General features: G+C 44.8%; 1 protein-coding gene across 11 annotated transcripts in view; it reads left to right on the top strand.

Moving 5' to 3' along the window:
* The window catches only part of PAX7 (paired box 7), a 321,139-nt gene that overhangs the window by 13,682 nt on the left and 288,579 nt on the right, over window positions 1-18,878 (top strand). For 2 of the 11 annotated variants that reach the window (XM_085898758.1, XM_085898757.1), the window contains exons 3-5: window positions 12,947-13,182; window positions 14,558-14,687; window positions 15,788-15,922. In XM_085898758.1, coding sequence (XP_085754884.1) covers window positions 12,947-13,182; window positions 14,558-14,687; window positions 15,788-15,922 — 501 coding nt within the window. Of the gene's footprint in view, window positions 1-9,622; window positions 10,479-12,946; window positions 13,183-14,557; window positions 14,688-15,787; window positions 15,923-18,878 lie in introns of those variants that run through there. The other 9 variants (XM_085898756.1, XM_085898754.1, XM_085898753.1 and 6 more) reach the window with 9 other exon arrangements.

The following is an 18,878-nucleotide window of genomic DNA, read 5'->3' as shown; positions in this document are numbered from 1 at the left end:
GGCTGGCTCAGTGAGCTTCGGCTGCGGCCTGGCTCAAGAGGAGGCTTTTTGCTTTGATGGTTCCGTGAGCTTCGACTTCTGCTTGGCTTGGGAGAGCCTTTTGCTTCGAGCTGCTTTGCTTGGAAGGAAGTTGAGCCGGTCGCTCGGCTCGAGCTGTGAGTGGTGGCTTCTTCTTGGTCGTGGAGCTCTTTGTTCTCCATTTTGGTTCCAGGCTTGGTGCGACTCATCGACCTCTTCGTGGAGGTGGTTCCTTGGGGAAGCGACGCATCGACGGGAAAGTTCGGTGCCTCATCTCACCAGCACGTGTTGAGAAGCGCGGGAGGTGGTTCCTCGGGGAAGCGACGCATCGGCGCCTCGTCTCACCAGCGCGGGAGGATTCATGGGAGCTCGGGAAGGATCGCGGCTCGGCGATTGGATCCAGCTCGCTCTCGCTGGAGCCCGGGTCCGAAGAACTTGAAGACCACACGAGGTGGAGAGGTTTGAGATAGGCTCTGGGTTTCAGCTCACCTCTCCTCCGAGCTGGAGCCCGTTTTTAAAGGCCTCTGCCACCATTTCTTGGGTGTGTGTGTGCGTACGTGTGTCCGTGGGCCCGTCTAATAAGTAGGAACTGCTGTTGAGTGCAAGTGACTGTACATAATAAGTAGACGGTTGTAGTTCTTTTGTCGTGTTTTTGTTGCTTGTATAATTGCATATGTGTTTTGCCTTGTTTAATTGCATACGTGCTTTATAATAATAAATGTCCTGTGAATGTAAACCTGTTCGTTGTGTCCATTCCCTCATTGAACTGCCCCATCTTTCACTCGGAATATAGTTGGTTTTTAAATAGCCGATAAATAGAATCGGGTCTGGCGAGGTCTGGCGATAATACCCGCTCGGTTATCCCAGAACGGAATGGACAGTTAAGCGGTTCGCGTCCAAGCAGGCCTTCACCGAGGTACGGTCCCTCGGTAGGTTACCCGCGCGGGTAATTAGGTATATCGATATTCGGCGATTGACCCTATTCCGCGCGGGTAGAATACGGACTGGGCCGTGGTGGGATAAAAACCCACCCGTGACTGGTTTCTGGCGTTGTTCCAGAAAGTCACGACTGGATTGTCCGTTCGGTGGGTGAAGTGACCGCTATTGGTTAGATGCGGTCGTTCGCACGCCGACGGGTGGGAAATCTACAACTATATATATATATATATATATGTATATATATATATATATATATATATATATATATATATATATATATATATATATATATATATATATATATATATATATATATATATATATATATATATATATATAGTTACGTGTTGAGATTGGGGCATCACGGCAGAAAATTAATAAAGACACTGATGAGCCCTTGGTGTTGTTTTAAGGGTGAAAACAACGTGCAACAGGAGACTGAAGGGTAACTTTATAAGGAATATTTATTTAACACTCTTGTCTACCTGAAGCACAATAATACAAATCAGTTCTAACACATCATGACTTTCTGAATAATCCCCAAATTAAATAAGTACAAACGTCACAGCCAACATTGCAGTTGTTTGTTAACTCACAGCTCTTGATATGGCAACTTAGCTCACTCAAGCAAGCAGTTTGGACAATAAACCTCCAGCAGGTTATAAATGGGTGAAAGGTCTGAGGTGGGCACAATCAAAAGGATCTAGTCCGGTGGGTGCACACAGGATGAAGCCAACTGGACAGTCGCGTTTTACAAATCCACAGAAGGTGAAGTCCTCGTATCACTGAAGCATGGAGAAGAACCCGAGTCCACAGCTAAAGCTGTATCAGAGATGATGAAGATTAGAACTCCAAGCTGTAAGGAACAAGGTGTTCCTTGAAGGAGAGGAGAGGTTGGAGATACAAATAAGCTCCGAGGGTATGCACAAGTCCACCACCTGAGTGAATGGCGCATAAATCACCCGAAAGGACAAGGAGCAGCTTTGAAATCGGCGCACAGAAAACGGCAGTGAAAAGTCTGACAGGTAGATTCCATGAGTAGAGGGAATTCAGAGAAGAATACCTCGCTGGGGTGTGATAGAAGAAGTGAAGCTGAAACCTCCACAGACCAATGCACAGTGGGTTGAAGTTGATTCGTCAAGGTCAGTGAATAGGTAAGTCGCTGAACCTTTACCAGTTCGCATACAGAAAACGCTCAATTCCTCCTTCACGAGGTGTGTCGGTTTTAAAATGATAAGCACTGCTTGAAACAGGGTGTGGCAGCTCAAGAGAACATGTCCATGCCTTTCTGTACTTGTCATCCTTCCGTCATCCTTCCAAACTGCTGATGGGCCTTTTTCCAAACCGCTGATATCATAGTTAGATGATGTCCACCCATCCCTATTTCTATTTCTAAAATTATCAACCCATTTGACCCTATTTATTGGTATTGTTACGTTTGAGGCGGGGGGGTATGCATTCAAAGGGTAATTAGGATGTTTAATTAGGTATGCCATGCTGTTCGAGTTTACCAGGATCTCGATGTAATAAGTAGTAATTCAGTGGTGATAAGTTGTCTAGTAAATGTTCATTTCTTCAAGGGGGAAATGATAAATGTCACGTAATTAGATAGGGACACGGGATAGGGTAAGTGTGTCTGCGTAAACCCCTTTTGGTATTCTCTGAAGACTGGCCGTGACGTCACAGGACAGTGCAACGGATGGCTCCGCCCCGTGATCACGATTGGCGGAAGGCGATGGCGGTGGGCCAATAAACGGCCCGATTGGGAGTGACGAGGACGAAGGATAAAAAGGTTCTGTTCGGGGTCGAAAAAAGAAGAAGAAGAAGATTACAACCAGAATGCTCGTGTTTTTTGGTGTGAAACCTGTGGCGGCAGAGAGCGTCCTGGTTGCTGTGCTGAGTCGATTGTGCTCTTGATCGTGTCTGGGAGCCTTGCCGAGCCTCGTGCCTCACCTCGGTTGGCTCTGGGGTTCTGCTGACTCGGGGTCGGGCGGCGGGCGGACCTGCCCCCCTCTCCTGCTCGCGGCTTGGCGCGGGAGCTGGTTCCCTGGCGGCTGTGGGCGGACTTGGGCCAGGACCAGGAGGTCGACAGCACCGCGGTTTCTCCTGCCCCCCCCCCCCCTGGCGAGAGCAAGGCCGGCTCGTCCGGCGCCAATCCAGGGACAGTTGCGTCCACACCACGGTCCAGCCTGACCACCAGAGATAGCTACGTTTTGTGTGTGTGTGTGTGTGTGTGTGTGTGTGTGTGTGTGTGTGTGTGTGTGTGTGTGTGTGTGTGTGTGTGTGTGTGTCTGCTTGGCGCCTTAGAGGGATTGAGAACTGTATATTCATTGGAATTGTCTGTGTTTTTCCCCACGCCCGATCCCACACCATCCCGTCGAATCGCCCCGGATCCCTCTTCTTGCCGAGTCTTGTTATTTCTGATAATAATAAAAAAAACAAATAAACATCATCAACTCAGTGAAAAGTGACTCGTGCCACATTCCTCGTCCCGTTTGCGGTAGAACGATTTAGAACCGCCAAGTTTGGGTTATAAACAAATAAATCGCCTCCATCGTTTCGGCTCATTCTACGTTGGCGGGACTGTTCAAGTCCCGTGGACGTCACAGTATTTTACCTTTTGGAATCGGTCCTTTTGTGTTCTTTCCTCGTTTGCTTGGCCTTGCGGCAGGGTAAACAAGCATTGCGACCACCAAGGCTTGCCTCCGAGCTGCAGGGGTAAAGTTCACGGTGGAGTCGCTCTACCCACCAATCTGATAGGCGTTCAATGGTGAATGAGCGGGGAGGGGCATAGGGCGTCACGGTGTGAGGTGGGGGCCAGAGGCAATAAAGGCATGCACAATGGTGGGTGATACTGTTACGGATTTGGAAACCTTGTGCACACAAGATGCCAGAGTCCCTACGCTTAGTTATTTCGAGAAGTATGTGTTTACAATTAGAATCCTTCCTTCTGTCTAATGGGAATTTTGTGTGTGCGCTACGAGTTATTTTTTTTAACTCGGTTTTTCCTCATCAACTACTACAAAAACAACGCCACCGTCCCGCACTCGACCGGTCGCCATTGCCCACGTGTTTTCGGCTGAAGGCGTGGGCGGAGCCTCCAACGCCTCAGAACGAGGCTCCATCCCAAGGAAGGGCATGGACCGTTTCCTCCAGCCAATGAGCAAAGGGCGAGCATGACTCGCATGCCCCAGCCAATCGGGAGGTGACCACGAGTCATCCGACAACCCCTCGTCCAATCAGGAGGTGAGTGGGAGGATAAGAGACCCCTCCCACCTGAGAAGAGTTGAGTGGTTGTCTGGACCAGTGTTGGGGAGAGAAGGGTGCGTTCTGCAGGATCGTGGCGATTGCAGTCTGCGGTCTTGGTGGCGAGTGTGGCTTGGTCCCGTTTGTGGGCCGTGGACTTGGGGTTGTGGGTTCGAGTCGGTGAAACCGCACGAGGCGGGGAGGTACCCGGCTCTACCGAAAATAGACCTACGAGGTCCATTTCGTGCGTGTGTGTGTGTGTGTGTGTGTGTGTGTGTGTGTGTGTGTGTGTGTGTGTGTGTGTGTGTGTGTGTGTGTGTGTGTGTGTGTGTGTGTGTGTGTGTGTGTTTTGCTATCCTGATAAGTAGAATTGTGTAAGTGCTTTCCTTTGCTTGTACATTGCCTGCCTTTTATGTGTGATAACTCTGCTCTGTGTTCCCCTCCCTGATTATTCTTTGTAAAATAAACCCCTATTAAATGTACCAGCTCGTTTTCTGTGCTTTCCTTCATCGGCCTAGCATGGTGCGGGTTTGAGAATTAGCAAGGCCGTTTGTGCCGTAAATTGTTCATTTGGTACGGCGCGGCTTTGGTAACTTCCGCTCGGTTACGTCGGATCTGAGTCGGTGATAGCGACTCGATTCGGACAAAGTCGGCCGAGGGTGTGGTTTCCCCGGTAGTTGGACAACGTGGATATTTAGGTATATTGAAATTAGGCAATTAACCCTATCCCATGCCGTCGAAATATTGGCGACCACGGTCCGTTAAGGGACCCTTGACCTTTGGAGTTATCCAAGGTTACGACCTAAATTCCGGGTGTTCGGTGGGAGACGACTCCACTGCTCCACCTAGTGGTCGTTGATCGCCACTGAACCCCGGCCCACAACATTACAGCAGATGCCTGGGACCAACCAAGGAGAACTGCATCACCCAGCATGGTAGGCTGCTCATTAGAACTGCTTGCACTGAGTGAAGGCACACCCCCACAAAGCCAGCTATGCTTCTCCTCCTTCTCCTCCTCCTCCTTCATGGTGTCGTGGTGCGTGGACCAGAGAGCCCATTGGCAGCTGCGGACGGGCTCGGTTCCCACATGCAAGCCGCCTCTTTTCAGGTTTTTTTTTTTTCTGCCGGGTTATTTTTTTTTGTGTGTATATAGTCAAGGCTCATGGAAGAGCTAGTGCTATTACACTGCGCGAATCAGGATGAAATTGGACAAAAGGAACAGTGTGGAGAGAGTGGAGAAACACCAACATCAAAGTTGAAAACCAAAATAGAGGTATAATTGGATAAACAATGAGTGTGGGGAGGAATGCGAGGCAGGAGAGGAAGCATGGAGTGGCCAAGATGGATACAGAAGGGTAAACTGTGAATTTGAAAGGAGCAGGGATTGGAGTGGTGTGAGGTGGGGGTGGGGGGGGGTTAATGAGGGTAGTAAAGATCGTGGTTTTGAATTGGGGACGATCTGAGATGGTGGTAAACAGCTGTCTTAAAAACCTGGAGGGAAGAATGAAACTGAAGACGATGTGGAAGTTGGTTCCACAGGTGGGGAAAAAGAGGAATAAATGTCTGGAGGTCAGCAGTGATCCTGGATTGAGGTCGTTTCACCAGAGGGGGGTTATGGTAGACCGTGTCAGTCCTAAGGAAACTTGGAGGGGGGGGTGGACAGGGACGGACAAAGCATGAAAAGAGCAGAGGGTGAAAGACCAGAAAAGAGACAGTAGAAGACAGAGACCACTGCAGTAGACGCCTGGGACCGACCTCTCTGCAATACCGAAGTGATAGGCCCATGAACTCGGCTTTATTATGGGAAATTCCAATAATCTTGAAGGTCCTGGTTTCCACGGCATCAAGCTGAGCAAGATGTGAGGCATGGGAGCCAGCCCAGAGGGGAGAGCAGCACTCCATCAAGCTGCAGATGAAGGCCTTGTTGGTGGATAGGAGTTCAGGTATGCCAAGGAATGACTTTGTATGACAGAGGATGCCCAGTTGGTGGTTGGCTTTGGAGGCCAATGAAATGTGGTTTGCCCAAAAAAGATCATGGCTGATAGTGAGACCCAGGAGTTTGATTGAGTGAACTTACTCCAGAGGATTGTTAAGAAAGTAGATTGGAGGGTTTGCCAGATGGTCCTTTCGTAGTGAAATTTGTTGGGATTGAAAGACACTTTCCAAGTGTTTGACCAGCTTGTGATTTGTGAAGGTCTGAAGAAAGGGTAGAGCCTGCCTGTCTGAAACCTGCCTGCCTATTCAGACAGCCTGCCTGTCTGAAGGATGAGGGATGTCATGGCAGAGGGTGGAGTCATCAGCAAATAAATAAATAAAGGGGATTTTCCAGAGAAAATGGAGATCATAATGTGCATAGGGCTTGGCACAAACTCTCTTCAATCATGCCTGTACCCAGTCTGTCTATCTTCAGTGGTATTTTAGGGGCCTGCTAAGCACACGTACGCCAATCAAGGATCCCAATCGTACGCCAATCAAGGATCCCAATCGTCCGTTGATACCATGGGCACGTATTCGGTAGTGGGTTAAGGCGATTGTGATTGCATAATTTATTTGCTCTGGATTGCTTCCTTTTGTTTAGTTCCCCTGTGCCATTTCTTCTTTGTTAAATATACCTGTTCTCGGGTGAATTGTGGTTGTGACCGCTGCATAATTTGGTGGTTTTAGAGTCACGTTATGGGATTAATTGGTTGTAGTTTCCACACCGCTAAGACGATCACGTCACGTGTCTTTTAGGTTTTCTCGGCCTAATTCGATCAGGACACGTGACTCCTATCGGCGGCCTGACTGTGGACCATTTTGGGATTCTCTCTCTGTAGGTAACACGGCATTTCGACGTGGATCTGACAAGGTGGCCTTCAAAACTGTCGACCGTTTGATGTGACCCCACTGGATTCGGACTGGAGCGAGTGTGGCGGCTGTAACAATATATTATTCCTCGTGTGTTAAACTTCCTAAAAGTTCATGGAATTGTATAAAGTACTCACAAGAGTCCAAGAAACGCGATCATTTTTTATTTTTTTATTTTTTTTATTTTTGCCAATCAAATGCAAGCTTCACCCGCATGGATCCCAAACACACAGGATTCGCAGCACAATTTGCTCCTTCACAGTGCACATATATGCCGTGGAGTTTGTTTTTTTTTTAAAGTAGAACTTTAGATTGGATATATATATATATATATATATATATATATATATATATATATATTTCATTTTGCACTCCAGTATATAACTATATGATATGGAGGAAAAAAAAAAACATTTTCACTTACGAGAGAGGGGAGACGAGAGGGAGAAAGAAACACGGTTTGTGAAATCGTGATTTCACCCCGGTGGGGGCTCTTTTTAATTTGTCAGCGCGAAAATGGGTAAATAATTGCGCGAAGACGCGGCGGGACCTACGGGCAGGGGGGAGTGTTGCTGTGGGCCCGAGGGTGGGGGGGGGGCAAAAGCTAATTTGCGCAGCGGTGCGCAGGCTCTCCGTACTCCGTGCCTCCAAGTATCGCAGTGGGTAACAGTTACGGTAATTGATGGGCTTCGGCGCAAACGCGCTTACGGCTTACATTGATGATGGGCTGGGAAAGTGGTGCATTTTTACTCCGTATTCTGATTGAAACGGCAAATCGGGTTTGTTTACAAAACAACGATAAACAACGATAAACAATCGCGAAGCTTTCGTAACGTGCACACCATCTGCAGGCGTGTACCATTGTATCACCAGGTGAAAGAGCTAATAACGCATCAATTTAATGATGTAAATTGCACTTGTAAACACGACACACGACGCACGACGGACGCACAAACGATGCGTTTTATTATTGGAAGGGCAATGAAGTGAGTTTTTAGTTTCCATTTAAACAGTGCTCATATATATATATATATATATATATATATATATATATATATATATATATATATATATATATATATATATATACACACACACACACACACACACACACACACACACACACACACACACACACACACACACACACACACACACACACACACACACACACACACACACACACACACACACACACACACACACACACACACACACACACACACACACACCTGTTCGATCGTAAATGCCATAATTTATTATATATTTTAAATACGCAGGGACGTCATTAAACCAATCGATCAATTTCAGACATATTGCGCTTTTCACTTTAAAAACTAGAATCTCATGGAAGCGATTAATTGCTGGAAATGCAGCAACAACAAAACGCTGTTTGCTCTGTGACGTCACAAAAGTTGACTTTTTTCCGTCCTTCAACCCCCCCCCCCCCAAAACACAAAGTCGAAGGTTCATGGATCAGTTCGTACGGCATCAGCATGGAGCGCAATTTGTTAAATAAATGAGGATGTAATATGTCGAAAAATTAACGTACTGCTTTGCTCAATGTGATCTCAAGGCCGTTGTTGCTTTGACCACTGGTGCTGCCCAACGTCCCATTCCGTGAAAATGTTTTCTGTTCGTAAAAAGGATTTGTGAATCCCAAAACCTCGAACAGTTCGTGCCGTGCCCGTTTCTCACGCCTTGTTTTATTGATGGCGTACACAAACAAACAAACAAACAAACAAACAAACAAACGTGTGTATACACGGACGAATGAAATTTCATGAATCGATGATGTATATATACTCAAATTGATTACGATCACAATCATCGGGTTGCTTGCTGGAAAGAGATCGGTTGCCGAAGCTTGCCAATTGTGAACGCGGCGTTGCAAAGCTCGATGGGTGATCAGGAAGTTCGTGGCCTCGTATGAACGAAACAAACGCAACGATCAAAGTGAACGAAATTACCGCTTTTAACACAACAACCTTTAACCTTTTGACTCTTGAACAGGTCCTTAAACTTTTAGTACATGTTGTGGGGCACAGGTGTGTGTGTGTGTGTGTGTGTGTGTGTGTGTGTGTGTGTGTGTGTGTGCGCGCGCGCGTGTGGTATACCTGTAGATTTATATGACGCTCTTCCATAACGAAACGTGTTTAAACATTCCCCACAAATAAAATCCACTTTTACATGCAGTTGAAAAAACATTTATTATTTAATTATCGATAAAATAAATAATGTTTTGCATTTACTGGATAACTTCTCATACACCCAGCCCCCTAAACCCCCCTCCAAACCCCCAAACCCTCCAAACCCCCTAAACCCCAAATCCTCCAAACCCTCCAAACCCCTGGGTTTAAGCAGATATAACGGAGTTTTCTGATCTCTCACCGTTATTTATTTATTTGTTTGTTTGTTTGTTTATTTATTTATTTAAAAGGTGGTGTATAGTCACAGGAGCCTTTGATCTGCACATGAAAAGAGAAAAAGAGACAAACTGATTGTTTTCGCAAAGTTGTTCGTGCGACATCAAAGGGAAACGTTCGATTGGAAAGTTAAAGAGCAAACGTTTACGTGGAGTCTGTTCACATCTCTTTTTGCAGATCACCTTGAGATGAGGCGTTTCACGGGGAACTGCTGCAAGTTGGGAATCCCAGATGACTCGCCCTGTGTACCTGTACCTGTATACCTGTACCTGTATCTCTATGTCTATATGTACGTGTCGCAGAACGCGCGGTCCTTTCGAAGTTCAAGCTGTGTGTGCGCGCTTTTCCGTCCGTGCCATCCGGGGCCTCTCAGCCAATGGGAAGCGCCGCTAGGCCCCGACACCCCCCACCTCCGCAGCCAATGGGAACGCTCAAGGAGACCCGTGACAGCAGACTCGAGACGAAGTTGGCGAGCGCGTGAACGCAATAAAAATCTTCCACTTTTTCTCCACTACGGAGATTCACCGCGGCTCAGAGTACGGTGCCCAAGACGGGACGAGTCCTCCGTTATATCGTTCCACAACTTTACAAACTGCAGGTCAGGCGTCTCCCCAGGACTGCGTCCTCTATCCAGTCGCCGTCGGTCATTTCTGGTTCCGAGCGTGTTTACTGCTCTTTTTTTCCCCTCTCCTCCCCTCTCAACATCTACCACCCACCCCCACCTCTTCCCACTCCAGTGCCCCCCCCCCACCGACCTCACCACCCTTGCAACCATCTCGACTGCGGCGACAACTTACCGCAGACTTTTTTTTGTACGCGACAAGATTCAGGCTTTTTTCAGGCCGGGGGAGGGGGCGACAACAGCGCTCTCCCCGTGTGCAGACCCCGCTGTCTTCACCGGGATCACAGAAATGTCCATGGCCAGTCTCGCCGGCGGCGTGCCCCGCATGATGCGACCTGCCACAGCACAGAACTACCCTCGCGGCAGTTTCCCGCTCGAAGGTAAGTGTCACCTGGGGAGGTGTGTGTGTGCGCGCGCGTGATGCTACAATCAATAAGTAAGTTTGTAAACATTCAATGAACTCGACTTCATGCGGCGAATAAACTTCGATTGTTCCTCCCCTCTAACCATCTGCACCAGGTTTTGTCGATGGGATCCCATGCTTGCACTTTTGGAAAGCCCTTATAAGTTAGAGCGCGTTAACGCTACTCCATGAACAACACGCAGTGCCGTCGGATTCGGCCCAGGATACCCTCCAAGCCGTTAACTAGCGTCCTCTCGCACCATCGGCCAAATATGTTACAAAAGCAAACAAGACCGGAAAAAGCATCTGAGCAACTTGCTTATTTGTTTCGAGTCTCCATTAATTTCCCTCCTACCGGATGACATCGGCATATAGGTTTACCCATTAAGGGATTCATTACATGAGAGAATGAATCGAATGAAGGGATTACCGTTTGCATGACGAGGAATAGTAATAGGCGACATGAAGCCTGACCCAGGTTCCCACTTGTGTTACGTTCTATTACCGGTGTAATTCCTCATGGAAATGAGTGGAGGACCACGGCCCATCTGTTAATGTGCTAAATATTTAACGTGACATCCATGGATCTCTCCCGATATGCCAAGCGATGGTGTTTGCCGAATCGCTCTGAAAGAGGAAACATAAATAACTAAATAAAAATTAAAAAAAATAAATATATATCTATATTGTCACTTAAATGGTAACATCCCAAGTACTTTTTGCCAAATACACTTTGCACGCCCATTGCGCAGCTTTACGCACATCGAGATGCTGCTGCACATTTGAGCTGATGCTCACATGGCAAGTACAAAGGGAATGTTAAATAAAACGTGAACAATGAACAAAATTGTTTCGCTCTACATCATCCTTTGCACCGGTCGATATATTATCTGGTGTTTAAGCTTTGTACAAGTTCCCTTACACGGAACTTCCACGCATGAGGAGGCCATGAGGCCCTTCAAAGCCTGTGTTATTATTACCAACATATGGTTGATTGTCCATGTTCTATCCTTTTTGAATGCCGAGCGTCAAGCAAGGAACCAACACATCTTTTGAAGTCGTTGGTATAATTCGGCAGGTTGTTGAATTTGAACCACCTACCTCCCAAACTCAGAGCAGACATTCCAACCATTACACCACCGAGTCTGGTGTTGTTGAATGTTGACAACGGTCGCGTTGATTAATGCGTGAGAGTGCCGTGTCGAGGCGAGCGAAGCGATTAAATGTATGCTTAGAAGTTGTAACTACACAGTGGACTTAACCCTCTCGAGCAATTTACGCTTGATGATGTGAATGCGTGCATTACGCACAATGTGTTAAAGCCATTGGCGACGGAAGCATGCGAGCGTTGGTGGAACGCGCTTTGCAGCATCATTGATACATTTGTTGCAAGCGTAGGAAGTTTCCACGGAGATGATAAAAAAAACAAAACACGTCGTTTGCATTGAACGACTTGTTCGTTTACAGCCCAAGTGAGCTTACAGTCCGACACCAAGGTGCGAAAACAGTTTCCACCACAGCCGGCTTCGGATACAAGAGCGTTTGGCGGAGCCGTCACAATCGATTGCGTGGGGGGTAGAGCTTGCGGGTCAATCGTTCTATAGTCCGTATAATATCTCAGCAGAATTAGAGAACATGTTGTACGCCTTGGTTGTTGATATAAAACAGACCGATGCCAATAATAGCCGATAAACAATACAATCCCCATAATCAAGTGCTGCGTAAAATGAAGAACAATAAAAATGCGCTTTTAATTTCTATTGATTTTGCAACAATGCGAAATGAGATTTCATATCCATGTCTTAGTTTGCTTTATCAGTACGGTTTGTTTGGAAAACGGATTGATCAAATATGTTGGGGATATTTAATTCCATGTATAACCTGTTGTTTCACTGAATTATTCATCCCAAGTGCTGTAAATACGCGCTTCTGGTGCATTTCATTAACTCTGTTGATCCACTGAGGGCTTCTCCAACCGTTTGTCCTTTACGCGAGTGGTAATTTCAAACAAGTTCTTTTGAAAAACCTTGATACAGCAGGTGATTTCAGGTGCATATAAAAATATTTTGTTTGGTTTATTTATATGTTATACAAGATTCAGTTTTTGAAGGTTCAAAAGCAATCTCCTAATTGAGCTATACGCGGGTATCCAAAATGTTCTCGTGACGGGTACTTACAATAGTTCAAGACACCAAGGTTTTTGAAATGTTTTCATAATATACGTGTAATTGGTAAAAAAAAAAATTATATAAATATATATGAATTTCAAGTGATGAACTTTTTCGCGCATCTTGGACAAATCTGAGTGTCTCGTTTGTATAATTTTTTAATGCACCATGTGTGATCCGATGCTGTATCCAGGTTATAGAAATCATAGATAGTGTGTGCTTAACGTGCCTCTTGTGGACCCTTGACTTGGAAAATCCAACGCTTTTGGTATTTCAGTGTCGACCCCTCTAGGCCAAGGGCGCGTCAATCAGCTCGGTGGAGTTTTCATCAATGGCAGACCCTTACCAAACCACATTCGGCACAAGATCGTGGAACTGGCGCACCACGGCGTGAGACCGTGCGTCATTTCACGCCAGCTTCGCGTTTCTCACGGCTGTGTCTCCAAGATCCTTTGTCGCTACCAAGAAACCGGCTCCATTAGACCCGGTGCCATTGGGGGCAGTAAACCCCGGGTGAGAGGTCTTTGCACGCAAAGTCACACATAGATCTCACGGATGGATCCGTACACAGCATGATACGTGAATTTATCGCTTTAAGAGAAAACATGGATCGATCACGGATGTATACGGAACGCAAGCGTGCCATGAACCGTACCTGCACACTTAAATGCCCCATGAAGGGGAAGGGGGGGGCGGTGTTCGGACACCACTTGCACGTGGAAAGGTGTAGGTGTGAACAAATACAACCTTACTCTCAAGATAATGAAAGCATCCTATATATTGCCAAATTATATTCCTTGTTTTAATATCAACAGATTGCATCTTCTAATGCACGTTGTAAAGTATAAGAAATTGTTGACGTACATCCCCCCAGTCCTCGCCCCAATCTGATATGTTGAAATTGCCGCATTTGCATTGACACAGTACTTTTAGGGTTAAAGAAAGAAACGCATCAATATTTGTTGGAACATTCTCAATTCTAGTTGAACATTCAGAATTGTAATTGCCAGAAATTACACCTGTAGGCTGTAAATATTATGAATAATGATCAGTATGTCTGTAGCATGATGTAAATGCGCTGATGCGTGCAATCGAAGAAACTTATGTTTCAACATTCTGCCAAGGATTTACCCAAAACTATAATCGACAACACAGGCGTCTTATCTGATATAACTTAAACCATTTTAACCGACTTCCCACGTTAGGCCACGAACTTATTGATCAACCATCGTGCATTCGAGAGTAAGAAACAATTTTAAGTGATTAACTTTTTTTTCCCCCATTCATTAATTCATCGAAATGTTGAGCAGTTTAAATCACAATGATGGATAAAGTCAAACTTCTGCGAGCTTGCATAACTTGTGTTTCCCACGTACAAGTTCAAGGTCTACAAGTAATGAACGTGCAAGTGAGTCAAAAACCATGAACACAGACTGCCTCATGGCTAAGCGAAAAATGACTAACTTTTTTTTCCCCCTTCTATGACGTTATTTGCACATGTGCACGGATAATTATATTCCTATGTTTTTGGATCATGCATTTATTGAGTGTTTCAGTTTTGCTGTCGTTATGGTTTATACGCCATATGCCTATATGTCAACGTAAACTACTTCCTGAGCAGTTCTCAACATCAGTGTGGGTTGTTGCATCATCTGATGAAAGGTTGTTGCGTCATTAGAAGTTCTCAAACTGATGTTGATCGAAACTGGCTTGTAGAAGCATTGGAGCTGGCCGGTCTGGAACGGACTACACTGAAAGTGCCCGATTATGTATTGGGTCTGAAAGCGGTTTATTTGGTCGATAAACAATCGCACTCACGGTATACTGGTGAATACCAAGACTCAATGCGAACATCTAATAGACCCGCACTGCGCCCGGCACTTTGCAGCAGGTCGCCAGCACTGATGTGGAGCGGAAGATCGAGGATTACAAACGGGAGAACCCAGGCATGTTCAGCTGGGAGATCCGAGACCGTTTGCTCAAGGACGGAGTGTGCGACCGGGCGTCTGTTCCTTCTGGTGGGTACAGCTGGGACGAGCGGAGTCGAGAGTCGGGTCGACCGAGCTGGGATCGCTCAACGTGCAACAGCCCCACACGTTTGCATTTATATTGCTTCATTTGTTCCCGTTTGTCGACATGTAATTTTCAACTTAACTTTATATATCTTCCAATAGCTGAATTGTATACAAGGAAGGATAAGTCAGTGTGTTCAACAAATTATACGACAGAGATATACAATGGTCCATGGCATTGCAACGCCGATTTATTTTTCAATAAATGAGTGTTTATGATCAATAAGAAAATGTGAATGTATTTTAATTTGTGTCTCGGCCTACAACACCTTGTTATACTTTTTTGGTGTTTTGGACGATCATGAGTTTGTTGTTTTCAGAACTTTGTAAATGTCCCACGTAATATATATATATATATATATATATATATATATATATATATATATATATATATATATATATATATATATATATATATATATATATATAATGATTGTTCAAAAGTAGAAGGTTATGGAAAACAAACAATGGAGTAAAATTCACTTTAAATTACTGCAAAATTGTATACCATCCACAGGAAGCACCGTTTCCTTCATGCCATTGACTCTTTGTTGGGCCACAGTCTTATTGATCCTCCCTCATACTTCTAACTCATTCTTTTAAAAAAAAAAAACCTTTCTTATCCAATTCAAAACGCAAGAAGTTATTATTATTTTTCAACATATCCTTGACATTCAAAATGTAATTTTAAATGCTGTTTCAAAGAATGGATTAATCCTTTGTGTGTAAATACTATTATTAATAACAATAATAAAAGTAATAATAACATTAATTTTAACAGTTTAATTATATTCGATCCGTTATTACAGCGTCGTTCGACTTCATGTAGTGCATTTAAGAATTAACATCCGTCACAGGACCAATGTGATGAGAGGATCTTTATTCATGGGAATTGGCACTTTGGGTAAATATGGAACATTACAGTGAGGGGGCCAAAAAAAAAACAAAATCGGTTTGGCGATATCGTCAACTTTGTGCTGTTGTTATAATTATCGAATCTTTGAAAGGATTAAAGAAACGGCGGTACGCTTTGTGAATGTTCGCAGTGAGTTCAATCAGTCGAATCCTGCGTGCAAAGTTCGGGAAAAGGGACGAAGAAGAAGAAGCTGAAAAGAAAGACCTGAGCGAGGAGAATGAGAAGAAAGCGAAACACAGTATTGATGGCATTTTGGGGGAGAAGGGTAAGCAGTGCGTTTATTTTCTGTCATTTATAACTTTTATTAGTCAAAAATAACAAGATATAAAATCTCAACAGTCACCATGTCCAAGATCAAATGCGATTATCTCCATTTTTACGTCGTGCCACAAGAAAAAGTACCAACTGTATCATGTTTGTTCGTTCGAAGGGAGAGCTATGGCGGGAAAGATCAAAAAGACTTCCTTGAGTGACCACAAAAATGGGAGGGTTGATTACCTTGTCTGTGACCTTATGTATAGAAGTAGAGAAATCGATTAAAAGATTGATTGATCAGTTATTGGCTCCAATAGCTGAGTGAAATTTGATGAAATTAGTTTCCAATTTTGCTTAAGGTTTCGTTTCTTTCAGTCAAGATTTGCTACAGACTTACTGATCACTCTCGTATGTCTTGTATTTATTTTGTTCAGAAAACAATCATACTATAATGGAGCTATGGCGTATGTGTATATCTGTATGTATGTACATTGCCAAAACTCCAGGAATTGCATTTGTCATAAATTAAATGAGTACATGACTTTTTTGGGGGAACTTAAGCTTGAATTCAATTGTAAAGATGGATGTGCACACACAATAATTTAATTTGACTCCCATTATATTAAATAAGGCAATTCTCTGTACGTGTGTATGTCGGTATGTACATCTGAAAATCATAGCTGGCCCGATCTCCACCAAATTCTACATACGTGTTGGTAGTACCCAGAATCAAGTCATTGTCACACAAAAAAAAAACACCCCCCCCCTTGCTCCCTCTCGGAGGAGAAGGGGGGGGACGACGACGACTTGCCATTGCTCCCAAAAGGAGTGGGTGTTTCTTGTCTAATTAAATAATGCAACAATTACAGAACATGGTTATATGAGCTGAAAGAGAATATTTAAGGTATTTACCGGGACCCGTCATAGATGGGCACTTCAGCAAGTGTATATTATTATGCTCTGAAAGAATAATAGAAAACTGCCCAGTGTAACACTTGCCATGTTCACTGCCTTGACAACACTGGATTTCTAATCAGCTCCATGGTATGCTGCATTGCATGTATAATAATGACAAAATTAGGCTATTTACCAAACAAAATATAAATATTATTTTTATTGAGTTTAACAGCCCTTTTAAATCAATCTTAGCTGATCATGAGTAATCAGCATTACCAGTTTTCCTATTTTCTTTGCTGGATACCACTGGATATAAGTGTGTGTGTGTGTGTGTGTGTGTGTGTTTGAGTTTCGGGCTTGTTGGCCCTCATCAATGCCGAGCAAAAGCTCCGCCCCGAAACGTGGGTCCATGGATGTTCCATCTCTGGGGTGGACTGGTCTAAAAAATTGACAACTTACCTCTCTTTCTGGTATTGGCTGCAGTACAATCCACCAGAGATGTAGTGGGCTGTATCTCTGCGAAACTCATGCCTAACTAGAAGGGCACTCGGTGGAGCGCATACCTCCACCACGTAATGCCTGATCCATGAGAACATATTGGGCCCAATATATTTTTGAAATATCATGCAATACATGCTATATCGTTTTTGGCCCTATCTCTCAATGGTGAAGAATCACTTTAAAATTTAAATAATTATCGTTTTCATATCCAGATTCGTATCTTCATCAAAATCAAATCAATTCGTCCTTGCTACACACCCAACCTGTACACCAAGTTTCGTCTGAATCCTTCCACAACTTTTTGAGATATCGTGCTATATATCGGTTTCGCACAATCTATCAATGGTGAAGAATCACTTAAAAAATTCTAGTAGCTGGATCTGGATCCAGATTTTCACAAAAATCTAATCGATTGGCCTTGTCACATACCAAACCTGTCCACAAACAGACAACCAGACAGAAAGGGGTGAAAACATAACCTACCTCACCGTCGGTGTTATGCAGAACTTATGCAACTCTTACACCAGCAGTATCTAATATATTGTTGCGGCTCCAGGGTCACGAGGGTACTACGAGGGGGAGATATCCTTGGTTTCGCCCGAGCCTCACTGTGAATCGCAGGCTATCGCACATGAATATGCTTGTGTCGCGGCGGGTCTTTAATCGAACGCGAATGCCAATAATTTGACTATGTGACCCAGTGTCCTCTGTCTGACTACCGTTTAACTGGGAACACACGGTCACCTTATCAGGGAATCGCGCCCTCGATGCGTACTTGCATTACTTACCGTATCAGGTGCAGCCGAGTGGAGTTGCCAAGTACGCACTGGCTAATAAGCAGATTTTGGGTGTATAACTTGCCGGCTAGGCTAATGTGCGGACCATGCTGGACTAATGGAGGAAAAGACAAAAATGAGCTGGGTGCATTTATAACAAAGCAGATTTATTATACATGATATAAAATGGATTTGGCACATGAATGGATTTATTCACAGATGTCCAGCAGGTGAAAGCAAGGAATTTGTGGGTGTGACAAAAGAAATGCAATATTCACAAAAGAAGACACAGTGCAGAGTTACCGCGAATAAACTTATACAGTCTTAACTTACACGATACATGGCAGGTGCCAAGACACACACACACACACACACACACACACACACACACACACACACACACACACACACACACACACACACACACACACACACACACACACACCTGAGGAAAATTAGAGATAGCACAGAAAGAGGAAAGGCAGCTGAGGAGTAGCGACCTCATGGTTCCTGGCAGGGTCGGTGGACCGGCGCAACCCAATCGCTTTGGAAGGGGAATGAGGGAGGAAAACTGAAGGTGTCCATCGTGTGGGAGTGAGAAATGTGAGTGTAGTGCAGTGTGTCATGCTGCATGGTGTGAGAGCTGCAAGTCAGTGAGGTCGGTCTGAAAAGAAGAGTTGTTCAGGGCTTGCCCTTGCTGATTGCTCTTGTGCATCCACAGTGGACGAGACATAGATGGGAGAGAAGATGCGTGAGAGAAAGACCTGAACGAAGTTGTGTAAGAGTCTGTAA

The sequence above is a fragment of the Eptatretus burgeri genome, chromosome 10 (genome assembly GCF_056783735.1).
Source record: "Eptatretus burgeri isolate ZD-2024b chromosome 10, Ebu_testis_v1, whole genome shotgun sequence".
In the NCBI taxonomy this organism is placed as follows: Eukaryota; Metazoa; Chordata; class Myxini; order Myxiniformes; family Myxinidae; genus Eptatretus; species Eptatretus burgeri.
The sequence above is the reverse complement of the archived record's forward strand: the minus strand, read 5'-3'. Positions and strand labels throughout refer to the sequence as shown.